The 25432-nt window shown below is 49.5% G+C and overlaps 4 protein-coding genes across 4 annotated transcripts; all 4 read right to left on the reverse strand.

Annotated features, from left to right (window-relative positions):
• Positions 1-3627: 3627 nt before the first annotated feature.
• LOC138927994 (uncharacterized) lies at positions 3628-4851 on the reverse strand. Its single transcript, XM_070283868.1, has 3 exons — positions 4668-4851; positions 4468-4570; positions 3628-4357 (listed from the first exon to the last, which is right to left on the reverse strand). Exons 1-3 carry the CDS (start codon positions 4849-4851, stop codon positions 3628-3630), a joined length of 1017 nt encoding a protein of 338 aa, XP_070139969.1.
• Positions 4852-5424: 573 nt separating this feature from the next.
• LOC121502041 (uncharacterized) lies at positions 5425-8712 on the reverse strand. The gene is made up of 2 exons (XM_070283869.1): positions 8412-8712; positions 5425-7163 (listed from the first exon to the last, which is right to left on the reverse strand). The coding sequence occupies exons 1-2, from the start codon at positions 8710-8712 to the stop codon at positions 5425-5427; spliced, it is 2040 nt and encodes a 679-aa protein (XP_070139970.1).
• A 6857-nt stretch (positions 8713-15569) lies between these two features.
• LOC138927995 (uncharacterized) lies at positions 15570-16787 on the reverse strand. The gene is made up of 3 exons (XM_070283870.1): positions 16604-16787; positions 16096-16506; positions 15570-16036 (listed from the first exon to the last, which is right to left on the reverse strand). Exons 1-3 carry the CDS (start codon positions 16785-16787, stop codon positions 15570-15572), a joined length of 1062 nt encoding a protein of 353 aa, XP_070139971.1.
• A 573-nt stretch (positions 16788-17360) lies between these two features.
• On the reverse strand, positions 17361-19397 carry LOC121502042 (uncharacterized). Its single transcript, XM_070283872.1, has one exon. It carries the CDS (start codon positions 19395-19397, stop codon positions 17361-17363), a length of 2037 nt encoding a protein of 678 aa, XP_070139973.1.
• Positions 19398-25432: the final 6035 nt, after the last annotated feature.

The raw sequence follows: 25432 nt of genomic DNA on the forward strand, positions 1-25432 counted from the left end.
GTTCCAGGTTGGAATTTCGGCCTTGTTGTGGATGGATTACTCCCACATGGACAGTGTGGTTTTGGGAAGTTTTATGGAAACCATGTATACCAGGAGACAATCCCAGGTTTCGACCTAGATGGAGGACATCGATAAGGCTGTTAGGCAACTCTGGATGGTGCCTTGCAGCTCTTTCAGAGCGGCTCCTGACTCTTGGGGGACTGCCGGAAGGCTGAATAGAATTTTCAACTGGCTATTGACGAGCAACCGCTGATTTTCGAACCGGTCGGTGAGGCATTGCCATACAGAGATGAACCCTTCGTTTGTGAGGGGAGCCTTCGACACAATGGCATGTGCATCGCCATTTGTTTTTGACAACAGTTGGAATAGCTTTTCTACCGGTGTGAGACGCGAATTATGGATATAGATCGCAGTAAAAAGGTATCGGAACGTTGGCCACCGAAGATAGTCACCAGTGAAGACTTCTGTGTCCACTGGTGGCAGACGACAACCCGTAGAAGGGGGTGGTTGACTACTGGCGAAAGCCTGTGTGGATTGGGAGGCGGCCTTGGCAATTACGTCCTGAAGCTGGACCACACACTTCGAATGCACAGAATAGCAGTAATTATACTTCGATTCTAGCACTGATGCAATGGTCGTAGTGTCGTCGGACTCGGCAAGGAGGTCGGAGCAGCTCTCGTAGCATTTCTTCACATTTTCTCACAGGGGCCAGAGTTGGTCCGGGTGGACTTGGCACATGCCAGGGGACAATCTGTCCGTGTCAAGGGCAGCCGGAGTGTGCAGGTTAGCTTCGAAGTGGCTAACACGGTCTGATGTGGCAATAAACTTCTTAAGGGCAACATCTACCGTATTTTGAGCCATCTTGGACATGGATCGAGTAACTTTTGGCGATGGACCGGGGCAAAGGTTCACGGAATTGTCGCTTTTTGCCCTTGGGATGGCAATGGCTGCCTTTGACTTTAGCGGAGTTGAGCGCGGAGAAGTTCGGCCACGACGCAAAAGTGACTGAATGGGAAAAAAACCACAGCGAATGCTGCTGCAGGCCATAGGATGCCTTATGCGGAGATACTCTAGGAGAGAGAACAAAACGGAACCCAAAAAACAGCAACAATAATAACACGTCTGCTGCGGCGGTTGTGTGGATTTGGAGAAATAAACCAGAGATCAATCAAGTTCTTTCGGAGAGAGAACAATCAAATAGTCTGCAAAGGGTCTCTCTCACAGATGTTTTAGCTTCTTTTTCTTTGTTTGCGATTCTAGTTAACTGTAACGGGAGAACGCAAAGACAAAGCTTTCTGAAAGCGAAGCGGCATCGAAACTACTCGCTCGATTCTTAGTCGAAAAGAGAGCCTGAGAGAGAGAGAGAGAGAGAGAGAGATACAGCACTCGTTGAGCTCATGTGTACGAAAAATTAAAAATATGTATATTCTGAAAACACTTTATACACAAAATAATAAGGAAATAAACTTAAGTTTATGTTAAATGTTGTTTTATATGTAATTTATTATTTATTTTAATCAATAGCATTTCAAGCCACTCACATTAAATTTTCATATGTGTGTTGTATTGTTAAAAAGGAAGAAATTGTGCAAACAATCAACTGAAGCTACGCGAAATGTGCAAATTACCAGCGAGAACTTTCCATGAGCCGGTCACACTTAAGACCGCGAGTTCGCTCTCGCCGCTTCAACCGAGAGAGCACAGAACAAGGGCCCAAGGCAGATGTCTCATTGAGACTTTTCGTGGCTAACCGGTTACGTAACCTGAATGTTGAGACTTTTTTGTAGATCGGGACTCAACCCTGCGAGCTCTGAAATAAACAACTGCGGTCGCACCCGTGTGAATTTTTAATCTTGGTTATTTCTTCTCGTTTGTTATTGTTTGATTGTTATTTAATTCCTGTATGTAAGGGCAGAAAATATAAATACATATTGTTGGGGCGGCGCTTCCTTCCTTCGGGAAAAGTGGAGTTTTAGAAGATGGAAAATTCCCACGGCGCAAGCGAAGTAGTGGCGAAGTAGAAATAAAAAACGGGGGCGTCGTAGGGAACTTCACACGTAGTCGATCAGCTTTATTTCGCTGCATACATGGAACTAATTCTAAGCTTAAGCAAACGGCCCGCGCTCGAGAGTGCGAAAGCGCTCAGCGCTGCGGGAGAGCGAGCGCGGGAGAGCAAGAGGGCGAGAGCAGCCCGAGGCCCGCGCTCGAGAGTGCGAAAGCGCTCAGCGCTGCGGGAGAGCGAGCGCGGGAGAGGAAGAGGGGCGCGAGCGGAAAGCTCAGCCGGCAGCGGTGGTACAATGGGCCGCGTACCTAAACATTCCGCCCCCCTTGCCATCACTCGGGGTGCAACAGGTCCGTGGACATTACGGCTGGTGACACGCGCCGGAGACGACCCAGCCGAAGACGGTGCTCTGGGCCACCGGGAGCCCTTCGTGGATCTTGAGGAACCCCGGTTGCATCACACGCGGTTACATGTCCGCGCCCAGGACTACGGAGATCGTTGCTGGCAAGTAGAAGCGCTCGTCGGCTAGCATGATGTCCCGGAAGTGGGCGCGCACCGCCTCACTCAGCTCCCGGACGGGAGTGCGGATGCGCACGCTCGGCTCCACGTCGAGTTGGACCTCATTGTCGGCCTTGGACCCCACGGTAGCCGCACAAATCTGCTCTCCACCGACGCTGGTAGTTGGCAGCCGGAAACACGCTGCCAGCGACGCGTCTATACAGCTCACAGGCGTGCATGGGTCAATGAGGGCCGCCGTGTAGAATGTCTGCGTCCCGGTCTGGATGCGCACCATCGCAGTCGGGAGGATGTTGACGCTGTGCCGCTGCATGAGCGACGACAGCGACGGCGCCGTAGCCGCAAAGCGGCCGGCGGAACCTTGCTGAGGAGCGGCAGGCGAGGGCCGAGGAGCCACTGTAGACTGCCGTGGAGCGCCGGACGAGGGGCGCTGAGCTGCCGAGGAACGCCGTGGAGCGGCGGACGAGGGCCGCGGAGCGGCTGCAGAACGTCGTGGAGAGGCGGACGAGGGCCGCGGAGCGGCTGCAGAACGTCGTGGAGCGGCGGACGAGGGCCGCGGAGCGGCTGAAGAACGCCGTGGAGCGGCGGATGCGGGTTGCGGAGCGGCTGCAGAACGCCGTAGAGCGGTAGACGAGGGCCGAGGAGCTGGAGAACCCCGCGACCGGGACCGTCGCGCCTCCTGACGCGACTGGCGCGGATTCCGCGGCTCATCGGAGAGGTGCAGCAATGTGTGATGGTCCTGGCCGCACTTCTTACAGCGATCTCCCCGCTGACACCCTCCGTCAGAGTGCTCGTGGGCCAAGCAGTTGGGGCAGTACCGGTTGGCGAGGACGGCCCGGAGTCTCTTCTCGGCACTCAGTCGAAGAAAACGGCGACACTTCTTCAGCGGATGAATCTTGTTGCAGACTCGGCATCGGTAGGAATTCGAACCTCGCGAACATCTGCGCTCCAGTGCGATGGCGCTGCGTGGACGTGGAGACATCGTGCTGCTATTACTGGCGGAATAGGACGGAGATAAAAAAATCTAAATAAGTAATAAGCACTCGCAAGTCGAGACACGAACAGGAGCTATGGAACGGCACATTGACATAGAACATTGAGGCCGGTGGCTATTGGGGACCGGCGGAAGCTTCCGTCGGAAGAAGGACGAGCTTCGCTATGGGACGCTTAATGAGTCCCCGCGCCGTGCGGATGTCGACCACACGGACATGGCCATCGGCTCCGGGAAAGACCGCATCAATCCTGCCTAAACGCCACTCATTGGACGGAAGGTTGTCCTCCTTGACAACCACCATGTCCCCGACCGGAAGATTCCTTGCCGGAGCTCGCCACTTATTCCGCTTATGGAGTTCCTTCAGGTACTCCTCCTTCCATCGTAGACGAAATTGCTGGTTAAGAGCCTTCAGGTGTTGCCAGCGGTTTATGATGGCCGTGGCGTCCCCCTTTATTTCGGGTTCAACCACGGCGAGGAGGGGCCCCCCAACAAGAAAGTGCCCCGGAGTCAGTGCCAACAGGTCCGCGGGGTCTTCGGACATTGGCGCGAGCGGACGCGAATTCAGGCACGCCTCGATCCTAGCTAGAAGCGTAGATGGCTCTTCGAATGTGTATTTTCGCGTGGCCGTAGACTTGTAGAACAGGGTCTTGAAACTTTTAACGCCTGCCTCCCACAAGCCTCCCATATGGGGGGCTCCCGGCGGAATGAACTGCCAGAGCAGCTGCTGGTGACTGTAAGCACCAGTCACAGCCTCCTTGACAGCTTGTAGGAAGTCTCGGGAGAGAAGGGTAGCCGCACCCACGAAGGTCTTCCCGTTGTCCGACTGAACCTGACGGGGGCATCCTCTTCGGGACACAAACCGGGCAAAAGCGGCGAAAACTTCTCAGTCGTAAGGTCGGATGTGGGCTCTAGATGAATGGCCTTAGTGCAGAAGCACACGAACACCAACACATACCCCTTTGTGATGAGGCAAGCTCGACCCGTGTAATTCTTTATGTCGAAGGGACCCGCATAGTCCACACCAGTAAATGTGAAGGGGCGCGAAAAGGCCGTCCGTTCTTGCGGTAAGTCTCCCATGAGTTGCGTTTGCAACTTCTTTTTGTGGATGACGCATATCTTGCAGGAATAGATGACGGACTTGACCAAATTCCTCACCCTTGGGATCCAAAATTTTGGAACGGATCAGGCGGATCATCAGCTGGTTGCCACCGTGCAACGTTATGCGATGCGTAAATCGGACTAGGAGTCGAGACAGATGGCAGTCGTATGGCAGGATGACCGGATGCCGTTCGTCATATTGGAGAAGATCGGAGGACGTGACACGGCCGCATGCTCTCATGAGTCCTTGGGAGTCAAGGAACGGGTTCAGGTTCTGAACCGGACTGGATGCTGGCACTGGCCGCTTTTGACTTAAGCAGCCAATTTCAAGGACGAAGTGCCTGCGTTGCGTGACGGAAATTAGGAGACGTTCGGCCGCCGCGATTTCTGAAGCTGTCAGGTGATCCTCAACCGGAGACAAGATCTTTCGTGCGCGCTGAATAAACCGATGAACGTACGCGAAGACTCGCAACGCCTTGTCGAGCGTCGAAAATCGGTCAAGAAGGTCTTCAGGGGGACCCACATGGACTCTGACGGCTCGCTTCTCGAGATCAGTCACAGGGGAATCATTGCATTGGATGGGCCACTCGCCGCGCGGTCTTTGCAGCCAGGCTGGACCATGCCACCACAGCTGGCTGTCTGCGAGGTCTTGAAGCCCGACCCCCCGGCTGGCAAGATCGGCCGGGTTATGTTCGGAGCGGCATGTGCCCATCTCTCGACCTCAGTGAATTGGGTAATCTTGGTCACCCGATTGGCCACGAAAGTTGTCCAGTGACACGCCGGCCTATGCAACCAAGCGAGCACAATCGTGGAGTCAGTCCAACAGTACAGGGCGGACGCAGGCCCGGGCATCTTCGGAAGAATGGCGCTGGCCATTTCGGACAGTAGCAATGCCCCTCATAACTCGAGCCGCGAAAGTGACACCGTTTACTGGGGCAACCCTCGTTTTTGCCGTTAGCAGATTCACCATCACAGTGGACCCAGCCTCCACCCGGACGTAAATGGCGGCGCCATACGCCTTCTGCGAGGCATCGCAGAACCCATGATGCTCCACCTTCAAATGGGGTCGGAACGCGACCCATCGGGGAATGCGGATCTGATCGAGAGCGGAGTAGTGTCCCAGGCAGTCAACCCATCTCTGGCAGAAATCTCGAGGGAGGTCATCGTCCCATGCTAGATCTTGGAGCCAAATTTCCTGCATGAACATCTTTGCCTGGACGATGAAGGGGGCGAGCCAGCCCGCTGGATCAAATAACTTGGCAATCTGGGATAGGACCTGTCGCTTCGTGAACGATGATCCCGCGGTCAATTCGGGCGGAATGAAAAAGAACTCATCAGACGTCGCTTTCCATCGTACGCCGAGAGTCTTAGCCGTGCTCTCTGCGTCGATCTCGAGGAAATCAGCCGTCTTCAGCTCGTAGTCGCGGAGTTCCCCATTGGAATTGCGAAACAGGATGCGCTGGAAAGGAGTATGCTGGGGATCTACCCAAATTTGGCGATACATCTTTTCGATGTCGGCATTGATCACAAACATAAAGTACCTCCACTTTAGGATTTGAATCGTGAGGTCGGATTGTAAGAGCGGGCCCGCATATAGAATGTCATTCAGGCTGGTCCCGTTTGCGGAGGGGCTCGAAGCATTAAAAACCACACGGACCTTAGTGGTGGTGCTTTCAGGCTTCAGAACCGCATGATGAGGAAGGTAGTATGTGGCGGAACTGCTCGTCGAAGGAACCTCGGCCATGTGACCTAATTCGAGGTATTCTTGGATGACAGCATCATACCGGGCCTTGAGGGGAGGATCCCTCTTTAGGCGCTGCTCGTTACGCAGGAACTGAGCCAGAGCAAAGGATCGCGAAGATGCGAGCTCGGACCCCTTGTGTGCGGGGTCGCGTAAGGGAAGCGTTACCACGTACTTGCCACAGTTGTCTCTTCGTGTAGTTTGGACGAAATTCTTCTCACAGACGGAATCAGACTCTGGGACAATCTGTTTGGACACTTCCTCCACCTCCCAGAATTTGGTAAGGAGCTGGTCTAGGGAGTCGTCGAGGGCGCAGGTAACTCGTGTGGCGAAGGCGGAAACACTGCGGTGGGCCGCTGGAGATACTGGGCCTGTCAATACCCATCCAAAAATGGTCTCCTGGCCAAGAAGGGAGCCGCAAATGTTAGCCTTGGAGTTGCCGAGGAGAATAGACGGAAGAATGTCGGCTCCTATTAGGACATCGATTTGGGAGCTCTCAAAGAACTTGGGATCCGCCAGGGGGATGTCAGGAAGCCCCTTAAGAAGATCTCGTGGGACTGGATACGAGGGCAGACTCCCGGCCAGCTGCGGAAGAACGTAAGCTGCAGTCTCTAACTGCAGCCCGGGTCTGGAGGGCGATCGCATGGAAAACTGGCAGAGCTTCGTGGACTGAGCGGTAACGGTGTGATTCAGGCCCGAGACTTGGGCTTGGATAGTCGTGAACGGAAGTTTGACGAGGTTGAAAAGCCTCTCCGTGATGAATGTCGCCTCGGAACCCGAGTCGATTAAGGCTTGCGCCTGGAAATTGCACCCTAAATGGCAAATGTCAATGAGGGCTGTGCCCAGTAAAACGGCCCTTGAGCCCGAAGCGAAACACACCTGCACATCAGGATGATCCTCAGGAGTGGCCGCGGGTCGAGGCCTGGCTGGCGCAGGTAGACTTGGAGCGGTCGCGAATGGATTACCGCGGTGCAGGAGGGTATGATGGCGACTGTGGCAAGTGAAGCAACTACGGGCACTATTACAGTCCCGCTGTTGGTGCCCTCGCGCAAAACAGTCAAGGCATAACTGTTTTCTCTTAATATAGTCGGAGCGACTATTTACGTCCATCTCGAGGAACCGTGGACACACGCGAATCGGATGGTTCTCCCTGGAACAAAGATCACATCCTCTTTGGGCCGGAGCAACTCTGGCCTCGTAGGAGTTGAGCCTGCATGCTGGGGCGTCCGCAGCCGTCGGTCTTGGCGGAATTTGCCCTGCTAGGCCTGATGTCGTCGATCGCTTCCAGAGTGCGATGCCGCTCTGTCAGAAACAAATCTAACTCGTTCCAGGTCGGAATTTCAGCCTTATTGTGTATGGATTGCTCCCACATCGAAAGTGTGATTTTGGAAAGCTTTAAGGAAACCATATACACTAAGAGACAATCCCACGCCTCGATTTGAATGGAGGACATCTCTAAGGCTGTCAGACAACTTTGGACGGTGCCTTGCAGTTCTTTTAGAGCTGCTCCGCTTTCTTGGGGGACTGCTGGAAGGTTGAATAGGATTTTTAACTGGCTGTTGACGAGCAACCGCCGATTTTCGAACCGTTCGGTGAGGCTCTGCCATGCGGAGATGAACCCTTCGTTTGTAAGAGGGGCCTTCGACACAATGGCATGTGCATCGCCACTTGTCTTTGACAACAGGTGGAACAGCTTTTCCACCGGTGTGAGACGCGAATTCTGGATATAGATCGCCGTAAAAAGGTCTCGGAACGTTGGCCACCGAATATAGTCCCCAGTGAAGACTTCTGTGTCCACTGGTGGCAGACGACAACCCGTAGAAGGGGGTGGTTGACTACTGGCGGAAGCCTGTGTGGGTTGGAAGGCGGCCCTGTCAATTACGTCCTGCAGCTGAAACATACACTTCGAAAACACAGAATAGCAGTAACTATACTTCGATTCTAGCTCTGATGCAATGGTCGGAGGGTCGTCGGATTCGGCAAGGAGGTCGGAGCAGCTTTCATAGCTTTTCTCCACCTTTTCCCACAGGGCCCTAATTTGGTCCCGGTGGATTTGGCACATGCCAGGGGGCAATCTGTCCGTGTCAGGTGCAGGTTAGCCTCGAAGTGGCTAACACGGTCTGTTGTGGCAATAAATTTCTTGAGGGCAATATCTATCGCCTTTTGAGCCATCTTGGACACGGATCGCGTAGATCTGGATGAGGTACTGGGGGCAGTGTCGAGGGCCTCTTGACTTTTTGCCCTTGGAGTGGGAGTGGCCGCCTTTGCCTTTAATTGATCAGGCCGAGGAGATCCGGACTGGGACCCTTCCAGAGTGATTGCTGGAATCAGAGGAGTCTGTTCCTCGTCTCCCGTGGGCATCCTTGAAGTCGAATGGGTCGCGAATCAGTTGGTCGCCGCAGGAAACGGACAAGTCCCGAACTCAATGGTTCGAAAACGTGACGGAAAACAAGTTTTGGAATGGGACTTGGGATCACTTTGGCAAAGGGGCGCAATAGGAACTGCCGGAAGCCGCGGAATTGTATAACTTATGCAGTACAAAATATCCCAGAAAATTCCGCACTCGGAGGGGAGGACAATGTGCTCGCTTACGGTCACACTGCCAGTGGCTGCTGCGGGTGAATTCAAGAATTAAATGCCGGGCTCAGGTTCTGAGAGCCTCGGGCACCACCGAGCAAAAAAAATTGACGAAAACTCGTGAAGGAGGAAATCACTCGAGTAAGGGCGTCAGGCGCCGACTTGGACAAAAATAAATAAAACAACGAACGTCGACCGGAATGTCGAGGAACAAAAAAATTCTGTATTTAGGGGTCTCGGATGAGAAAGTTGTATCCGGCTTTGGTCGGCTCAGAACAGGACTAAACAGTGACCCACGAATGTTTGGTTTCTTCCCGCAATAAATGAATTAATCCACCAATAATTCGAAAAAAATTATTGGCTGCAAATAATTAGTTAATAATTCGGAAAATTATTGGCCGCAAATACTCCACTAAGAATTCGAAAAATTATTGGCCGCAAATAACTTATTAATAATTCGGAAAATTTATTGCGGAGCCGGAAAGGTGGAATTAAAACCTTGGCTTTTGTTTGGAAGAACACGGGCACTGGGTTCTGCCGCCGGCAAAAACAACCCCAATAAAAAACACAGGTTAATTTGGAAAAGGCGGAAAAAAAAACACAGTCGTAATCGCACCCGTGAATTGATTTGCCGTTTTGTCCTAAACGTTTGTTGTTTTGTCGCGGTTTATATATATATATATTTTAATTTTATTTTAATTTATTTTATTTGAATTTTTTTTAGTTTATTTATTGGTCGTTCCTGTGTAGGAGGCAGAAAATATATTGTATGGGCATGCATGCATATGGAAATATATGTGTATGTGTAAGGCTCGTGATTCACAGTGGAGCTTCGAGAAGTGGACTGTATTTGGATTGGCGGAATAGCACAAATTATGTGGAGAAAAAATTGCACACAAAAAAAATATCGCGGCAGCGGCGAACTGTTCGGCGAACAGGGAACTCCCGAAACAATTACTTTCCGGATGCCGAATATTAATTATGCCTTTATTTTTCTTCACCACACAATTTCACTTTGCCTTTGTGTGTGTACACCGGAGCAACGGAGGAACCGAGAATCGAAAAAAACCAGGAATATGGCGACACACACAAAGCGGAGGCGGATTGAAAATTTCCACGAAACGACGAGAATGGAGGATTGGAAATTCCTCAACTGCCGTTGTGTCAGGAAAACTCGGACTTGGAGTCGACACGGAAAACCTTGCAGCAGAGTGAACGAAATTTATGTTCGAACCACTGCTGAAGATCGGCAGGGAGGGGGGGAGACGGAATGCTCGTTCTTATCTTGGTGGAGAGAAACGCCAAGAACTGCTGGGGGCGGAGTTGAAAATAATCCGGAGTCCAAAAAAAATCCGGCTCTGTGGACCAAAATGTTGGGGCGGCGCTTCCTTCCTTCGGGAAAAGTGGAGTTTTAGAAGATGGAAAATTCCCACGGCGCAAGCGAAGTAGTGGCGAAGTAGAAATAAAAAACGGGGGCGTCGTAGGGAACTTCACACGTAGTCGATCAGCTTTATTTCGCTGCATACATGGAACTAATTCTAAGCTTAAGCAAACGGCTGCGCTCCCGCCCGCTTACTTCGCTAAGCGAGAGCGAGAGAGCGGCAGCGGCCGATCCAAGTGTTCGGCAGCGCAGCCCGAGGCCCGCGCTCGAGAGTGCGAAAGCGCTCAGCGCTGCGGGAGAGCGAGCGCGGGAGAGCAAGAGGGCGAGAGCCGCCCGAGGCCCGCGCTCGAGAGTGCGAAAGCGCTCAGCGCTGCGGGTGAGCGAGCGCGGGAGAGGAAGAGGGGCGCGAGCGGAAAGCTCAGCCGGCAGCGGTGGTACAATGGGCCGCGTACTTAAACACATATGTAATTGGATAAGCATGCAAAATATGTAGGGATGAGTTGTCTTTACTTTGTACAGTGGAAACCCGATAACGGAACTGCTGAAAGCGTACAAAAAATATTTTGGAGACAGAAAATATATTTATATATGGGCATGCATAACACATACAGTAAAGCGTCGAGGAGTGCACTGCATTATTTGAATTTGAAGAAACAGTTTCCAGAAAATACCGTGGCCGCGGGAAAATCTAGTGAACGAAAATATGTTGCCGAATGCGGCAACACGAACTATTCACTGTTCAATTTTCATTATTATTCATTCAGGCCTGCTCCGGTAATCGTAAAATTTTTTTGATTTCGTTTTGGGCGAAAACGAACCGTTTTCGTTTTTAGCTGCTCCGGTTTTCGGCAAATTTCTGCTATCGGAATCTATCGTTTTCTCATCGTTTCTCACTGCTCAAGCAGCTAACTTGTGTTTTTGGTAATAAGCAAACAACGTAAAGTACTGCCTATTATATTTACAATTGCCCTTTTTATAAGCCAGAAAAAGGCAGAAAATGCTAGAGTTAAGTAAATCTAGGCATTTAAGATGCTGCCACACTATTCACTGTTTTATTTCCGGTGGTCTCAAATAATTATTTGGTCAATTTCGACCATTTAAGTAATCACATTAAATAGCATTATTTATAAACAACCATTTATATTTTATAAGTATTTTTAACTGGCTGTTTCGTTCAAACAACAATATGGCAACCTTGGCGATAACTTTTTGCGGTGAACTTATCGACCTATCGCCAAAACGAAAAAACTGGTGAACACGGCAAAAATTTTGTTGTCAAATCTGAGGTGGGGTCAAAAATAAATTTTTTATAAAATAACTACCTGCCAGAATGATCTTGTGTATTTTTATCCTTTTGTAAATAAGATCTGATTTCATATAAAAAAAGCCATTTACTTTTCATTCCGGCCAGAAAAAGGTGCCCTTTTTTCAAATCGAAAAAAATCTTTCGTTTTCGATTACCAAAGCACGAATGCTAACAAATATAGGTCGATGCTAACATAAACAACTAAACCAAAGGGGAGATTCGCTCCAAAAAAGCCCACGCCACTACGCCCTACGTAAAATCTTTAAAGCTTGGCTTTTGGCAAGTCTGACATACTTGCATGGTTAAAAACAACAAAAAGAACTATTGCCGATTTTCGGGGTTTGTTGTTGCCTTTACATCGAAGCTTACGATTCTCAACGGGTCTAAGCGTAGATTATAGGTAAAGTACCAAAAAAATTAGCAATAGTTAGCAAGTGGTCTGATGAGTTGGGTAGCGCCAACGAAACGATCGTCACCACAGCTGCTACTTGTCTATTGACAAGTTATTTTTGTTGTTTTTAGATACAGTCGGAGCCTTTGATTTTTATAAAATCGAAGCCGACTGAGACCTCAAGTCTGCAATTACGAATATTTTTATTATTTTTTTTTTTTAATTCATTGTTCGGCTGAAGATTGAGGATGTCAATTACCACTCTAAGTAAATGACCAACCAACTTGCGGAGTAATGCGCGCCGATGTACGGCCGACTATAGGGACGTATATATGTATGTACGGAGAAATGTATAACGGGTCCGAAGAAGTTTTTTTTTTTTTTTTATTAGGCTTTGCTATTATTTATTGAATCTTCTCATTTATGAGATTAACAATAAGTGTATCAGTCTTACAATACTATCTAACTAGTAGTCATGAGACTGGTACAGAGTAAATGGCCCTGACTAATTATGGCTGGGTTGGATGGTCGTTACGTAGTAGGCGGCTTCTTCTGGAAACTCGTATCCAGTTCCTTGCTAGAGGATTTGGATGGGCGGAGAGTTTTTCCTTGTAGGACGCTTTTTGTTTTTCTATTTCGTTCTTAACTGCAGGAATGCCGAGATCCCTGTTGATATGTTCATTGCGAATATACCATGATGCCCCAGTGATAGTTCTCAGGATTTTTGATTGGGCGCGCTGTATGATGTCTAGACGCGTTCCCCCAAAGCTGGGAGCCATACGTCCATATTGGCTTCAGTGTGGAGTTGTAGAGCAGGACCTTGTAGTCCAGACACAGGGGCGATCGGGAGTTTATGAGCCAGTGGAGGCTGCTGGCTTTTATTTTTAGATGAATTTTCTTGCATTCAATGTGTCTTCGCCATGTTAGGCGTCTGTCCTGGTGGACTCCTAGGTACGTTACCACGTTGATTTCGGGGATCTGCGTGCTGTTCAGGTAGAGCGGAGGGCATGTTTGTCTGTTGAGAGTGAACGTTATGTGCTTACACTTTTGTTCATTTATTTTAATACGCCAATCAGATAGCCACTTCTCGACTACCTTGAGGTGGTTGGCGAGCTGGGTTGTTTGCCGGACTGGGCATCTGGAATGGCTGAGGATCGCAGTGTCGTCAGCGAAGGTGGATAGTGTTAGCTGGTCGCTTGTGGGGATATCCGCTGTGTATAGGACAAATAGGGTAGGCCCAAGTGCGCTTCCTTGTGGAACTCCAGCTTCGATTGAATAGGTGCCGGATGTTGTTGCGTTGCACCTCACTGCGAAGACTCTGTTGTAGAGATACGACTCAAGTAATTTGTGTGTGTATTGAGACCATTGAGCCAGACGCGGTCGAATGCTTGAGAAAAATCTAGAAATATTGCGCTGCAATATTCTCGATGCGAATTGATGAGCTGGGATGATGTTGTGAGCTCCCAGATAAGGAATTATGCGCTTTAGTTGGCATTTTTCAAATAATTTGGACAAGCATGATATGGTCTTTTCCGGGCTTCGGTATCATTATAATTATAGATTTTTTCCATTTAGTTGGGTAATGGCCGAAACTTATGATCCCATTGAAGATTTTACAGATGACCTCAATAGCACAATTATCATTTTTTGTGTTATTAGGTCATCGCCGGGAGCCTTTTTCGGCTTCAGTTCCCTGATGACCTTCGTGATCTCGTTCGGACGAAATGATGCTGGAGTAGATTCCGTTTCAGTTTGGTTTTGCGGTAGTTCAAATGGTAGTTCAAATGGATGTGCAGCAGGGTTCGGCTGGAAAACGCCCTGGAGATGTGAGGCAAAAGTTTCGTCTCTGTCTTTGTCGCTGCGGGCCCAATAACCAGATGATTTTCTAATCGGGGTAATGGTTTTAGTCGGAGAGCTTAAGTTTGGGTGAGCTCTCCATAAGGGATGCTTTGTGCTGGTTGGCGAGAGTTTCTCAATTATCTTAATTGTGCATTTTCGGCATCTTGCTTCAGGGCCCGGCATAGTTTGCGTGTGGCTTCATTAAGACGTTGCTTTGAGCATGGCGATCTATTGTTTTGCCACGCCCGTCGCAGGCGCCTCTTTTCTTGGATAAGCTGTTCAATCTGCTGGTTTGTTTTGAATTTGATTTTTTGCACATCCTTCTGTTGTGGTGTTGAGATCCTGGCTGCAGTCACAAGTACCTCTTCCAGAGCGGAGGTGGAGGAGTCGATGTCTGCTTCAGTATTGAGCTGGGGGGCTAGCTCAATGTGGGAACTCACATACTTTTTGTATTTCATCCAATGTGTTCTGTGCGACGTCAGCCTTTAGGGGCGATCCGTAGTTTCTGGGCTTTGAAGAAGGGTTATCAACAGCGGCGAGTGATCTGAAGAGAGGTCCGGAAGGGCGCTGGCGTTTATTAAATTGCGTGGGATGTTTTTTGTCACCGCGAAGTCAATTAGATCAGGTATCTTTCTGGGGTCTGCTGGCCAATCGGTGGGGCTACCAGGGGAGACGTAGTCCAGTTTATTTCTCACATTGATGAGAGCGTTATACAGTTGTTCTTCCCTTGGGGGTCACGAGGCGGGATCCCCAATGCGTGTGCTTGGCGTTGTAATCTCCTGCAGCTATGAAACGATATCCAAGAGAGTTGTAAAAGTCCATGAATTGGCCTTCAGAGATTGTAAAGCGAGATGGGCAGTAGACAGCAGCAATGCAAAGGTCGCCGTTACCTACCTGGACGTAGCTTGTAAGTAATTTGTTGCAAACCTTTGTTGAAAGTGGTGTTTGATGCGTTCTCTGATAAGGACGCCGTGGGCTTTACCATCTGGATGATCTGTGCGGTGGAAGGTATAACCTCTTATATGGAAGTTGTATCTGCTTGTGAGGTGCGTTTCAACCAGTAGCATGGCGTCGATGTGGTTTTCATTTAGGAATTGTGTTAGTTCATTCCACGTGGATATACGTAGATTAGATATTGATTATTTCGACTGTTGTGCTACGAGCAACTGTATCACCATATTCTGATTCTGGACGAGCGTTTGCATGGTCGTTTTCATAAATGACATGAGTACAATCATACTTTGTTGCATGGTCACCATCATGGATTCCAGGTTGTTTTGTGGCTGCCCTGGAGCCTGCTGAGCATTTACTGAGTTTGAGGGGAGTGGATTTTGCAAACCTGTCCGTAGGGCTTCGGCGTAGAAGATGCCCGTGGGGGCATTTAGCGGACCAAAAGAAGATCTGGGTGCTTTGGCAAAAAATACATCTGGAGTAGTTTTTGAATTATAATACACAAAATGTGTATTTTGTTGGCGTGTAGCTGTCGCTCTTCGCATGCGACTCTTCAGCTCCTTGTAGACCACACAGCCTCTGTAGTTAGCTGTATGGTTTCCTCCACAGTTTCCACATTTTTTCGTGTTGGGGTCTTCTTTGTTCGCAGGGCAGTGTGCGGAGTTGTGGAAATCTCCACAGACTACGCAGACTGACCGAAGGGTGCAGTATGTCCTTGTATGACCATACTCCTGGTAATTTGTGCATTGCACATAGAACATTGAGGCCGGTGGCTATTGGGGACCGGCGGGAGCTTCCGTCGGAAGAAGGACGAGCTTCGCTATGGGACGCTTAATGAGTCCCCGCGCCGTGCGGATGTCGACCACACGGACATGGCCATCGGCTCCGGGAAAGACCGCATCAATCCTGCCTAAACGCCACTCATTGGACGGAAGGTTGTCCTCCTTGACAACCACCATGTCCCCGACCGGAAGATTCCTTGCCGGAGCTCGCCACTTATTCCGCTTATGGAGTTCCTTCAGGTACTCCTCCTTCCATCGTAGACGAAATTGCTGGTTAAGAGCCTTCAGGTGTTGCCAGCGGTTTATGATGGCCGTGGCGTCCCCCTTTATTTCGGGTTCAACCACGGCGAGGAGGGGCCCCCCAACAAGAAAGTGCCCCGGAGTCAGTGCCAACAGGTCCGCGGGGTCTTCGGACATTGGCGCGAGCGGACGCGAATTCAGGCACGCCTCGATCTTAGCTAGAAGCGTAGATGGCTCTTCGAATGTGTATTTTCGCGTGGCCGTAGACTTGTAGAACAGGGTCTTTTAACGCCTGCCTCCCACAAGCCTCCCATATGGGGGGCTCCCGGCGGAATGAACTGCCAGAGCAGCTGCTGGTGACTGTAAGCACCAGTCACAGCCTCCTTGACAGCTTGTAGGAAGTCTCGGGAGAGAAGGGTAGCCGCACCCACGAAGGTCTTCCCGTTGTCCGACTGAACCTGACGGGGGCATCCTCTTCGGGACACAAACCGGGCAAAAGCGGCGAGAAACTTCTCAGTCGTAAGGTCGGATGTGGGCTCTAGATGAATGGCCTTAGTGCAGAAGCACACGAACACCAACACATACCCCTTTGTGATGAGGCAAGCTCGACCCGTGTAATTCTTTATGTCGAAGGGACCCGCATAGTCCACACCAGTAAATGTGAAGGGGCGCGAAAAGGACGTCCGTTCTTGCGGTAAGTCTCCCATGAGTTGCGTTTGCAACTTCTTTTTGTGGATGACGCATATCTAGCAGGAATAGATGACGGACTTGACTAAATTCCTCACCCTTGGGATCCAAAATTTTGGAACGGATCAGGCGGATCATCAGCTGGTTGCCACCGTGCAACGTTATGCGATGCGTAAATCGGACTAGGAGTCGAGACAGATGGCAGTCGTATGGCAGGATGACCGGATGCCGTTCGTCATATTGGAGAAGATCGGAGGACGTGACACGGCCGCATGCTCTCATGAGTCCTTGGGAGTCAAGGAACGGGTTCAGGTTCTGAACCGGACTGGATGCTGGCACTGGCCGCTTTTGACTTAAGCAGCCAATTTCAAGGACGAAGTGCCTGCGTTGCGTGACGGAAATTAGGAGACGTTCGGCCGCCGCGATTTCTGAAGCTGTCAGGTGATCCTCAACCGGAGACAAGATCTTTCGTGCGCGCTGAATAAACCGATGAACGTACGCGAAGACTCGCAACGCCTTGTCGAGCGTCGAAAATCGGTCAAGAAGGTCTTCAGGGGGACACACATGGACTCTGACGGCTCGCTTCTCGAGATCAGTCACAGGGGAATCATTGCATTGGATGGGCCACTCGCCGCGCGGTCTTTGCAGCCAGGCTGGACCATGCCACCACAGCTGGCTGTCTGCGAGGTCTTGAAGCCCGACCCCCCGGCTGGCAAGATCGGCCGGGTTATGTTCGGAGCGGCATGTGCCCATCTCTCGACCTCAGTGAATTGGGTAATCTTGGTCACCCGATTGGCCACGAAAGTTGTCCAGTGACACGCCGGCCTATGCAACCAAGCGAGCACAATCGCGGAGTCAGTCCAACAGTACAGGGCGGACGCAGGCCCGGGCATCTTCGGAAGAATGGCGCTGGCCATTTCGGACAGTAGCAATGCCCCTCATAACTCGAGCCGCGAAAGTGACACCGTTTACTGGGGCAACCCTCGTTTTTGCCGTTAGCAGATTCACCATCACAGTGGACCCAGCCTCCACCCGGACGTAAATGGCGGCGCCATACGCCTTCTGCGAGGCATCGCAGAACCCATGATGCTCCACCTTCAAATGGGGTCGGAACGCGACCCATCGGGGAATGCGGATCTGATCGAGAGCGGAGTAGTGTCCCAGGCAGTCAACCCATCTCTGGCAGAAATCTCGAGGGAGGTCATCGTCCCATGCTAGATCTTGGAGCCAAATTTCCTGCATGAACATCTTTGCCTGGACGATGAAGGGGGCGAGCCAGCCCGCTGGATCAAATAACTTGGCAATCTGGGATAGGACCTGTCGCTTCGTGAACGATGATCCCGCGGTCAATTCGGGCGGAATGAAAAAGAACTCATCAGACGTCGCTTTCCAACGTACGCCGAGAGTCTTAGCCGTGCTCTCTGCGTCGATCTCGAGGAAATCAGCCGTCTTCAGCTCGTAGTCGCGGAGTTCCCCATTGGAATTGCGAAACAGGATGCGCTGGAAAGGAGTATGCTGGGGATCTACCCAAATTTGGCGATACATCTTTTCGATGTCGGCATTGATCACAAACATAAAGTACCTCCACTTTAGGATTTGAATCGTGAGGTCGGATTGTAAGAGCGGGCCCGCATATAGAATGTCATTCAGGCTGGTCCCGTTTGCGGAGGGGCTCGAAGCATTAAAAACCACACGGACCTTAGTGGTGGTGCTTTCAGGCTTCAGAACCGCATGATGAGGAAGGTAGTATGTGGCGGAACTGCTCGTCGACGGAACCTCGGCCATGTGACCTAATTCGAGGTATTCTTGGATGACAGCATCATACCGGGCCTTGAGGGGAGGATCCCTCTTTAGGCGCTGCTCGTTACGTAGGAACTGAGCCAGAGCAAAGGATCGCGAAGATGCGAGCTCGGACCCCTTGTGTGCGGGGTCGCGTAAGGGAAGCGTTACCACGTACTTGCCACAGTTGTCTCTTCGTGTAGTTTGGACGAAATTCTTCTCACAGACGGAATCAGACTCTGGGACAATCTGTTTGGACACTTCCTCCACCTCCCAGAATTTGGTAAGGAGCTGGTCTAGGGAGTCGTCGAGGGCGCAGGTAACTCGTGTGGCGAAGGCGGAAACACTGCGGGGGGCCGCTGGAGATACTGGGCCTGTCAATACCCATCCAAAAATGGTCTCCTGGCCAAGAAGGGAGCCGCAAATGTTAGCCTTGGAGTTGCCGAGGAGAATAGACGGAAGAATGTCGGCTCCTATTAGGACATCGATTTGGGAGCTCTCAAAGAACTTGGGATCCGCCAGGGGGATGTCAGGAATCCCCTTAAGAAGATCTCGTGGGACTGGATACGAGGGCAGACTCCCGGCTAGCTGCGGAAGAACGTAAGCTGCAGTCTCTAACTGCAGCCCGGGTCTGGAGGGAGATCGCATGGAAAACTGGCAGAGCTTCGTGGACTGAGCGGTAACGGTGTGATTCAGGCCCGAGACTTGGGCTTGGATAGTCGTGAACGGAAGTTTGACGAGGTTGAAAAGCCTCTCCGTGATGAATGTCGCCTCGGAACCCGAGTCGATTAAGGCTTGCGCCTGGAAATTGCACCCTAAATGGCAAATGTCAATGAGGGCTGTGCCCAGTAAAACGGCCCTTGAGCCCGAAGCGAAACACACCTGCACATCAGGATGATCCTCAGGAGTGGCCGCGGGTCGAGGCCTGGCTGGCGCAGGTAGACTTGGAGCGGTCGCGAATGGATTACCGCGGTGCAGGAGGGTATGATGGCGACTGTGGCAAGTGAAGCAACTACGGGCACTATTACAGTCCCGCTGTTGGTGCCCTCGCGCAAAACAGTTAAGGCATAACTGTTTTCTCTTAATATAGTCGGAGCGACTATTTACGTCCATCTCGAGGAACCGTGGACACACGCGAATCGGATGGTTCTCCCTGGAACAAAGATCACATCCTCTTTGGGCCGGAGCCACTCTGGCCTCGTAGGAGTTGAGCCTGCATGCTGGGGCGTCCGCAGCCGTCGGTCTTGGCGGAATTTGCCCTGCTAGGCCTGATGTCGTCGATCGCTTCCAGAGTGCGATGCCGCTCTGTCAGAAACAAATCTAACTCGTTCCAGGTCGGAATTTCAGCCTTATTGTGTATGGATTGCTCCCACATCGAAAGTGTGATTTTGGGAAGCTTTAAGGAAACCATATACACTAAGAGACAATCCCACGCCTCGATTTGAATGGAGGACATCTCTAAGGCTGTCAGACAACTTTGGACGGTGCCTTGCAGTTCTTTTAGAGCTGCTCCGCTTTCTTGGGGGACTGCTGGAAGGTTGAATAGGATTTTTAACTGGCTGTTGACGAGCAACCGCCGATTTTCGAACCGTTCGGTGAGGCTCTGCCATGCGGAGATGAACCCTTCGTTTGTAAGAGGGGCCTTCGACACAATGGCATGTGCATCGCCACTTGTCTTTGACAACAGGTGGAACAGCTTTTCCACCGGTGTGAGACGCGAATTCTGGATATAGATCGCCGTAAAAAGGTCTCGGAACGTTGGCCACCGAATATAGTCCCCAGTGAAGACTTCTGTGTCCACTGGTGGCAGACGACAACCCGTAGAAGGGGGTGGTTGACTACTGGCGGAAGCCTGTGTGGGTTGGAAGGCGGCCCTGTCAATTACGTCCTGCAGCTGAAACATACACTTCGAAAACACAGAATAGCAGTAACTATACTTCGATTCTAGCTCTGATGCAATGGTCGGAGGGTCGTCGGATTCGGCAAGGAGGTCGGAGCAGCTTTCATAGCTTTTCTCCACCTTTTCCCACAGGGCCCTAATTTGGTCCCGGTGGATTTGGCACATGCCAGGGGGCAATCTGTCCGTGTCAGGTGCAGGTTAGCCTCGAAGTGGCTAACACGGTCTGTTGTGGCAATAAATTTCTTGAGGGCAATATCTATCGCCTTTTGAGCCATCTTGGACACGGATCGCGTAGATCTGGATGAGGTACTGGGGGCAGTGTCGAGGGCCTCTTGACTTTTTGCCCTTGGAGTGGGAGTGGCCGCCTTTGCCTTTAATTGATCAGGCCGAGGAGATCCGGACTGGGACCCTTCCAGAGTGATTGCTGGAATCAGAGGAGTCTGTTCCTCGTCTCCCGTGGGCATCCTTGAAGTCGAATGGGTCGCGAATCAGTTGGTCGCCGCAGGAAACGGACAAGTCCCGAACTCAATGGTTCGAAAACGTGACGGAAAACAAGTTTTGGAATGGGACTTGGGATCACTTTGGCAAAGGGGCGCAATAGGAACTGCCGGAAGCCGCGGAATTGTATAACTTATGCAGTACAAAATATCCCAGAAAATTCCGCACTCGGAGGGGAGGACAATGTGCTCGCTTACGGTCACACTGCCAGTGGCTGCTGCGGGTGAATTCAAGAATTAAATGCCGGGCTCAGGTTCTGAGAGCCTCGGGCACCACCGAGCAAAAAAAATTGACGAAAACTCGTGAAGGAGGAAATCACTCGAGTAAGGGCGTCAGGCGCCGACTTGGACAAAAATAAATAAAACAACGAACCGGAATGTCGAGGAACAAAAAAATTCTGTATTTAGGGGTCTCGGATGAGAAAGTTGTATCCGGCTTTGGTCGGCTCAGAACAGGACTAAACAGTGACCCACGAATGTTTGGTTTCTTCCCGCAATAAATGAATTAATCCACCAATAATTCGAAAAAAATTATTGGCTGCAAATAATTAGTTAATAATTCGGAAAATTATTGGCCGCAAATACTCCACTAAGAATTCGAAAAATTATTGGCCGCAAATAACTTATTAATAATTCGGAAAATTTATTGCGGAGCCGGAAAGGTGGAATTAAAACCTTGGCTTTCGTTTGGAAGAACACGGGCACTGGGTTCTGCCGCCGGCAAAAACAACCCCAATAAAAAACACAGGTTAATTTGGAAAAGGCGGAAAAAAAAACACAGTCGTAATCGCACCCGTGAATTGATTTGCCGTTTTGTCCTAAACGTTTGTTGTTTTGTCGCGGTTTATATATATATATATATTTTAATTTTATTTTAATTTATTTTATTTGAATTTTTTTTAGTTTATTTATTGGTCGTTCCTGTGTAGGAGGCAGAAAATATATTGTATGGGCATGCATGCATATGGAAATATATGTGTATGTGTAAGGCTTGTGATTCACAGTGGAGCTTCGAGAAGTGGACTGTATTTGGATTGGCGGAATAGCACAAATTATGTGGAGAAAAAATTGCACACAAAAAAAATATCGCGGCAGCGGCGAACTGTTCGGCGAACAGGGAACTCCCGAAACAATTACTTTCCGGATGCCGAATATTAATTATGCCTTTATTTTTCTTCACCACACAATTTCACTTTGCCTTTGTGTGTGTACACCGGAGCAACGGAGGAACCGAGAATCGAAAAAAACCAGGAATATGGCGACACACACAAAGCGGAGGCGGATTGAAAATTTCCACGAAACGACGAGAATGGAGGATTGGAAGTTCCTCAACTGCCGTTGTGTCAGGAAAACTCGGACTTGGAGTCGACACGGAAAACCTTGCAGCAGAGTGAACGAAATTTATGTTCGGACCACTGCTGAAGATCGGCAGGGAGGGGGGGAGACGGAATGCTCGTTCTTATCTTGGTGGAGAGAAACGCCAAGAACTGCTGGGGGCGGAGTTGAAAATAATCCGGAGTCCAAAAAAAATCCGGCTCTGTGGACCAAAATGTTGGGGCGGCGCTTCCTTCCTTCGGGAAAAGTGGAGTTTTAGAAGATGGAAAATTCCCACGGCGCAAGCGAAGTAGTGGCGAAGTAGAAATAAAAAACGGGGGCGTCGTAGGGAACTTCACACGTCGATCAGCTTTATTTCGCTGCATACATGGAACTAATTCTAAGCTTAAGCAAACGGCTGCGCTCCCGCCCGCTTACTTCGCTAAGCGAGAGCGAGAGAGCGGCAGCGGCCGATCCAAGTGTTCGGCAGCGCAGCCCGAGGCCCGCGCTCGAGAGTGCGAAAGCGCTCAGCGCTGCGGGAGAGCGAGCGCGGGAGAGCAAGAGGGCGAGAGCCGCCCGAGGCCCGCGCTCGAGAGTGCGAAAGCGCTCAGCGCTGCGGGTGAGCGAGCGCGGGAGAGGAAGAGGGGCGCGAGCGGAAAGCTCAGCCGGCAGCGGTGGTACAATGGGCCGCGTACTTAAACACATATGTAATTGGATAAGCATGCAAAATATGTAGGGATGAGTTGTCTTTACTTTGTACAGTGGAAACCCGATAACGGAACTGCTGAAGGCGTACAAAAAATATTTTGGAGACAGAAAATATATTTATATATGGGCATGCATAACACATACAGTAAAGCGTCGAGGAGTGCACTGCATTATTTGAATTTGAGAACAGTTTCCAGAAAATATCGTGGCCGCGGGAAAATCTAGTGAACGAAAATATGTTGCCGAACGCGGCAACACGAACTATTCACTGTTCAATTTTCATTATTATTCATTCAGGCCTGCTCCGGTAATCGTAAAATTTTTTTGATTTCGTTTTGGGCGAAAACGAACCGTTTTCGTTTTTAGCTGCTCCGGTTTTCGGCAAATTTCTGCTATCGGAATCTTTCGTTTTCTCATCGTTTCTCACTGCTCAAGCAGCTAACTTGTGTTTTTGGTAATAAGCAAACAACGTAAAGTACTGCCTATTATATTTACAATTGCCCTTTTTATAAGCCAGAAAAAGGCAGAAAATGCTAGAGTTAAGTAAATCTAGGCATTTAAGATGCTGCCACACTATTCACTGTTTTATTTCCGGTGGTCTCAAATAATTATTTGGTCAATTTCGACCATTTAAGTAATCACATTAAATAGCATTATTTATAAACAACCATTTATATTTTATAAGTATTTTTAACTGGCTGTTTCGTTCAAACAACAATATGGCAACCTTGGCGATAACTTTTTGCGGTGAACTTATCGACCTATCGCCAAAACGAAAAAACTGGTGAACACGGCAAAAATTTTGTTGTCAAATCTGAGGTGGGGTCAAAAATAAATTTTTTATAAAATAACTACCTGCCAGAATGATCTTGTGTATTTTTATCCTTTTGTAAATAAGATCTGATTTCATATAAAAAAAGCCATTTACTTTTCATTCCGGTCAGAAAAAGGTGCCCTTTTTTCAAATCGAAAAAATCTTTCGTTTTCGATTACCAAAGCACGAATGCTAACAAATATAGGTCGATGCTAACATAAACAACTAAACCAAAGGGGAGATTCGCTCCAAAAAAGCCCACGCCACTACGCCCTACGTAAAATCTTTAAAGCTTGGCTTTTGGCAAGTCTGACATACTTGCATGCCAAACAACTGGTTAAAAACAACAAAAAGAACTATTGCCGATTTTCGGGGTTTGTTGTTGCCTTTACATCGAAGCTTACGATTCTCAACGGGTCTAAGCGTAGATTATAGGTAAAGTACCAAAAAAATTAGCAATAGTTAGCAAGTGGTCTGATGAGTTGGGTAGCGCCAACGAAACGATCGTCACCACAGCTGCTACTTGTCTATTGACAAGTTATTTTTGTTGTTTTTAGATACAGTCGGAGCCTTTGATTTTTATAAAATCGAAGCCGACTGAGACCTCAAGTCTGCAATTACGAATATTTTTATTATTTTTTTTTTTTAATTCATTGTTCGGCTGAAGATTGAGGATGTCAATTACCACTCTAAGTAAATGACCAACCAACTCGCGGAGTAATGCGCGCCGATGTACGGCCGACTATAGGGACGTATATATGTATGTACGGAGAAATGTATAACGGGTCCGAAGAAGTTTTTTTTTTTTTTTATTAGGCTTTGCTATTATTTATTGAATCTTCTCATTTATGAGATTAACAATAAGTGTATCAGTCTTACAATACTATCTAACTAGTAGTCATGAGACTGGTACAGAGTAAATGGCCCTGACTAATTATGGCTGGGTTGGATGGTCGTTACGTAGTAGGCGGCTTCTTCTGGAAACTCGTATCCAGTCCCTTGCTAGAGGATTTGGATGGGCGGAGAGTTTTTCCTTGTAGGACGCTTTTTGTTTTTCTATTTCGTTCTTAACTGCAGGAATGCCGAGATCCCTGTTGATATGTTCATTGCGAATATACCATGATGCCCCAGTGATAGTTCTCAGGATTTTTGATTGGGCGCGCTGTATGATGTCTAGACGCGTTCCCCCAAAGCTGGGAGCCATACGTCCATATTGGCTTCAGTGTGGAGTTGTAGAGCAGGACCTTGTAGTCCAGACACAGGGGCGATCGGGAGTTTATGAGCCAGTGGAGGCTGCTGGCTTTTATTTTTAGATGAATTTTCTTGCATTCAATGTGTCTTCGCCATGTTAGGCGTCTGTCCTGGTGGACTCCTAGGTACGTTACCACGTTGATTTCGGGGATCTGCGTGCTGTTCAGGTAGAGCGGAGGGCATGTTTGTCTGTTGAGAGTGAACGTTATGTGCTTACACTTTTGTTCATTTATTTTAATACGCCAATCAGATAGCCACTTCTCGACTACCTTGAGGTGGTTGGCGAGCTGGGTTGTTTGCCGGACTGGGCATCTGGAATGGCTGAGGATCGCAGTGTCGTCAGCGAAGGTGGATAGTGTTAGCTGGTCGCTTGTGGGGATATCCGCTGTGTATAGGACAAATAGGGTAGGCCCAAGTGCGCTTCCTTGTGGAACTCCAGCTTCGATTGAATAGGTGCCGGATGTTGTTGCGTTGCACCTCACTGCGAAGACTCTGTTGTAGAGATACGACTCAAGTAATTTGTGTGTGTATTGAGACCATTGAGCCAGACGCGGTCGAATGCTTGAGAAAAATCTAGAAATATTGCGCTGCAATATTCTCGATGCAAATTGATGAGCTGGGATGATGTTGTGAGCTCCCAGATAAGGAATTATGCGCTTTAGTT

Source organism: Drosophila kikkawai, chromosome 2R (genome assembly GCF_030179895.1).
Source record: "Drosophila kikkawai strain 14028-0561.14 chromosome 2R, DkikHiC1v2, whole genome shotgun sequence".
Classification (NCBI taxonomy): domain Eukaryota; kingdom Metazoa; phylum Arthropoda; class Insecta; order Diptera; family Drosophilidae; genus Drosophila; species Drosophila kikkawai.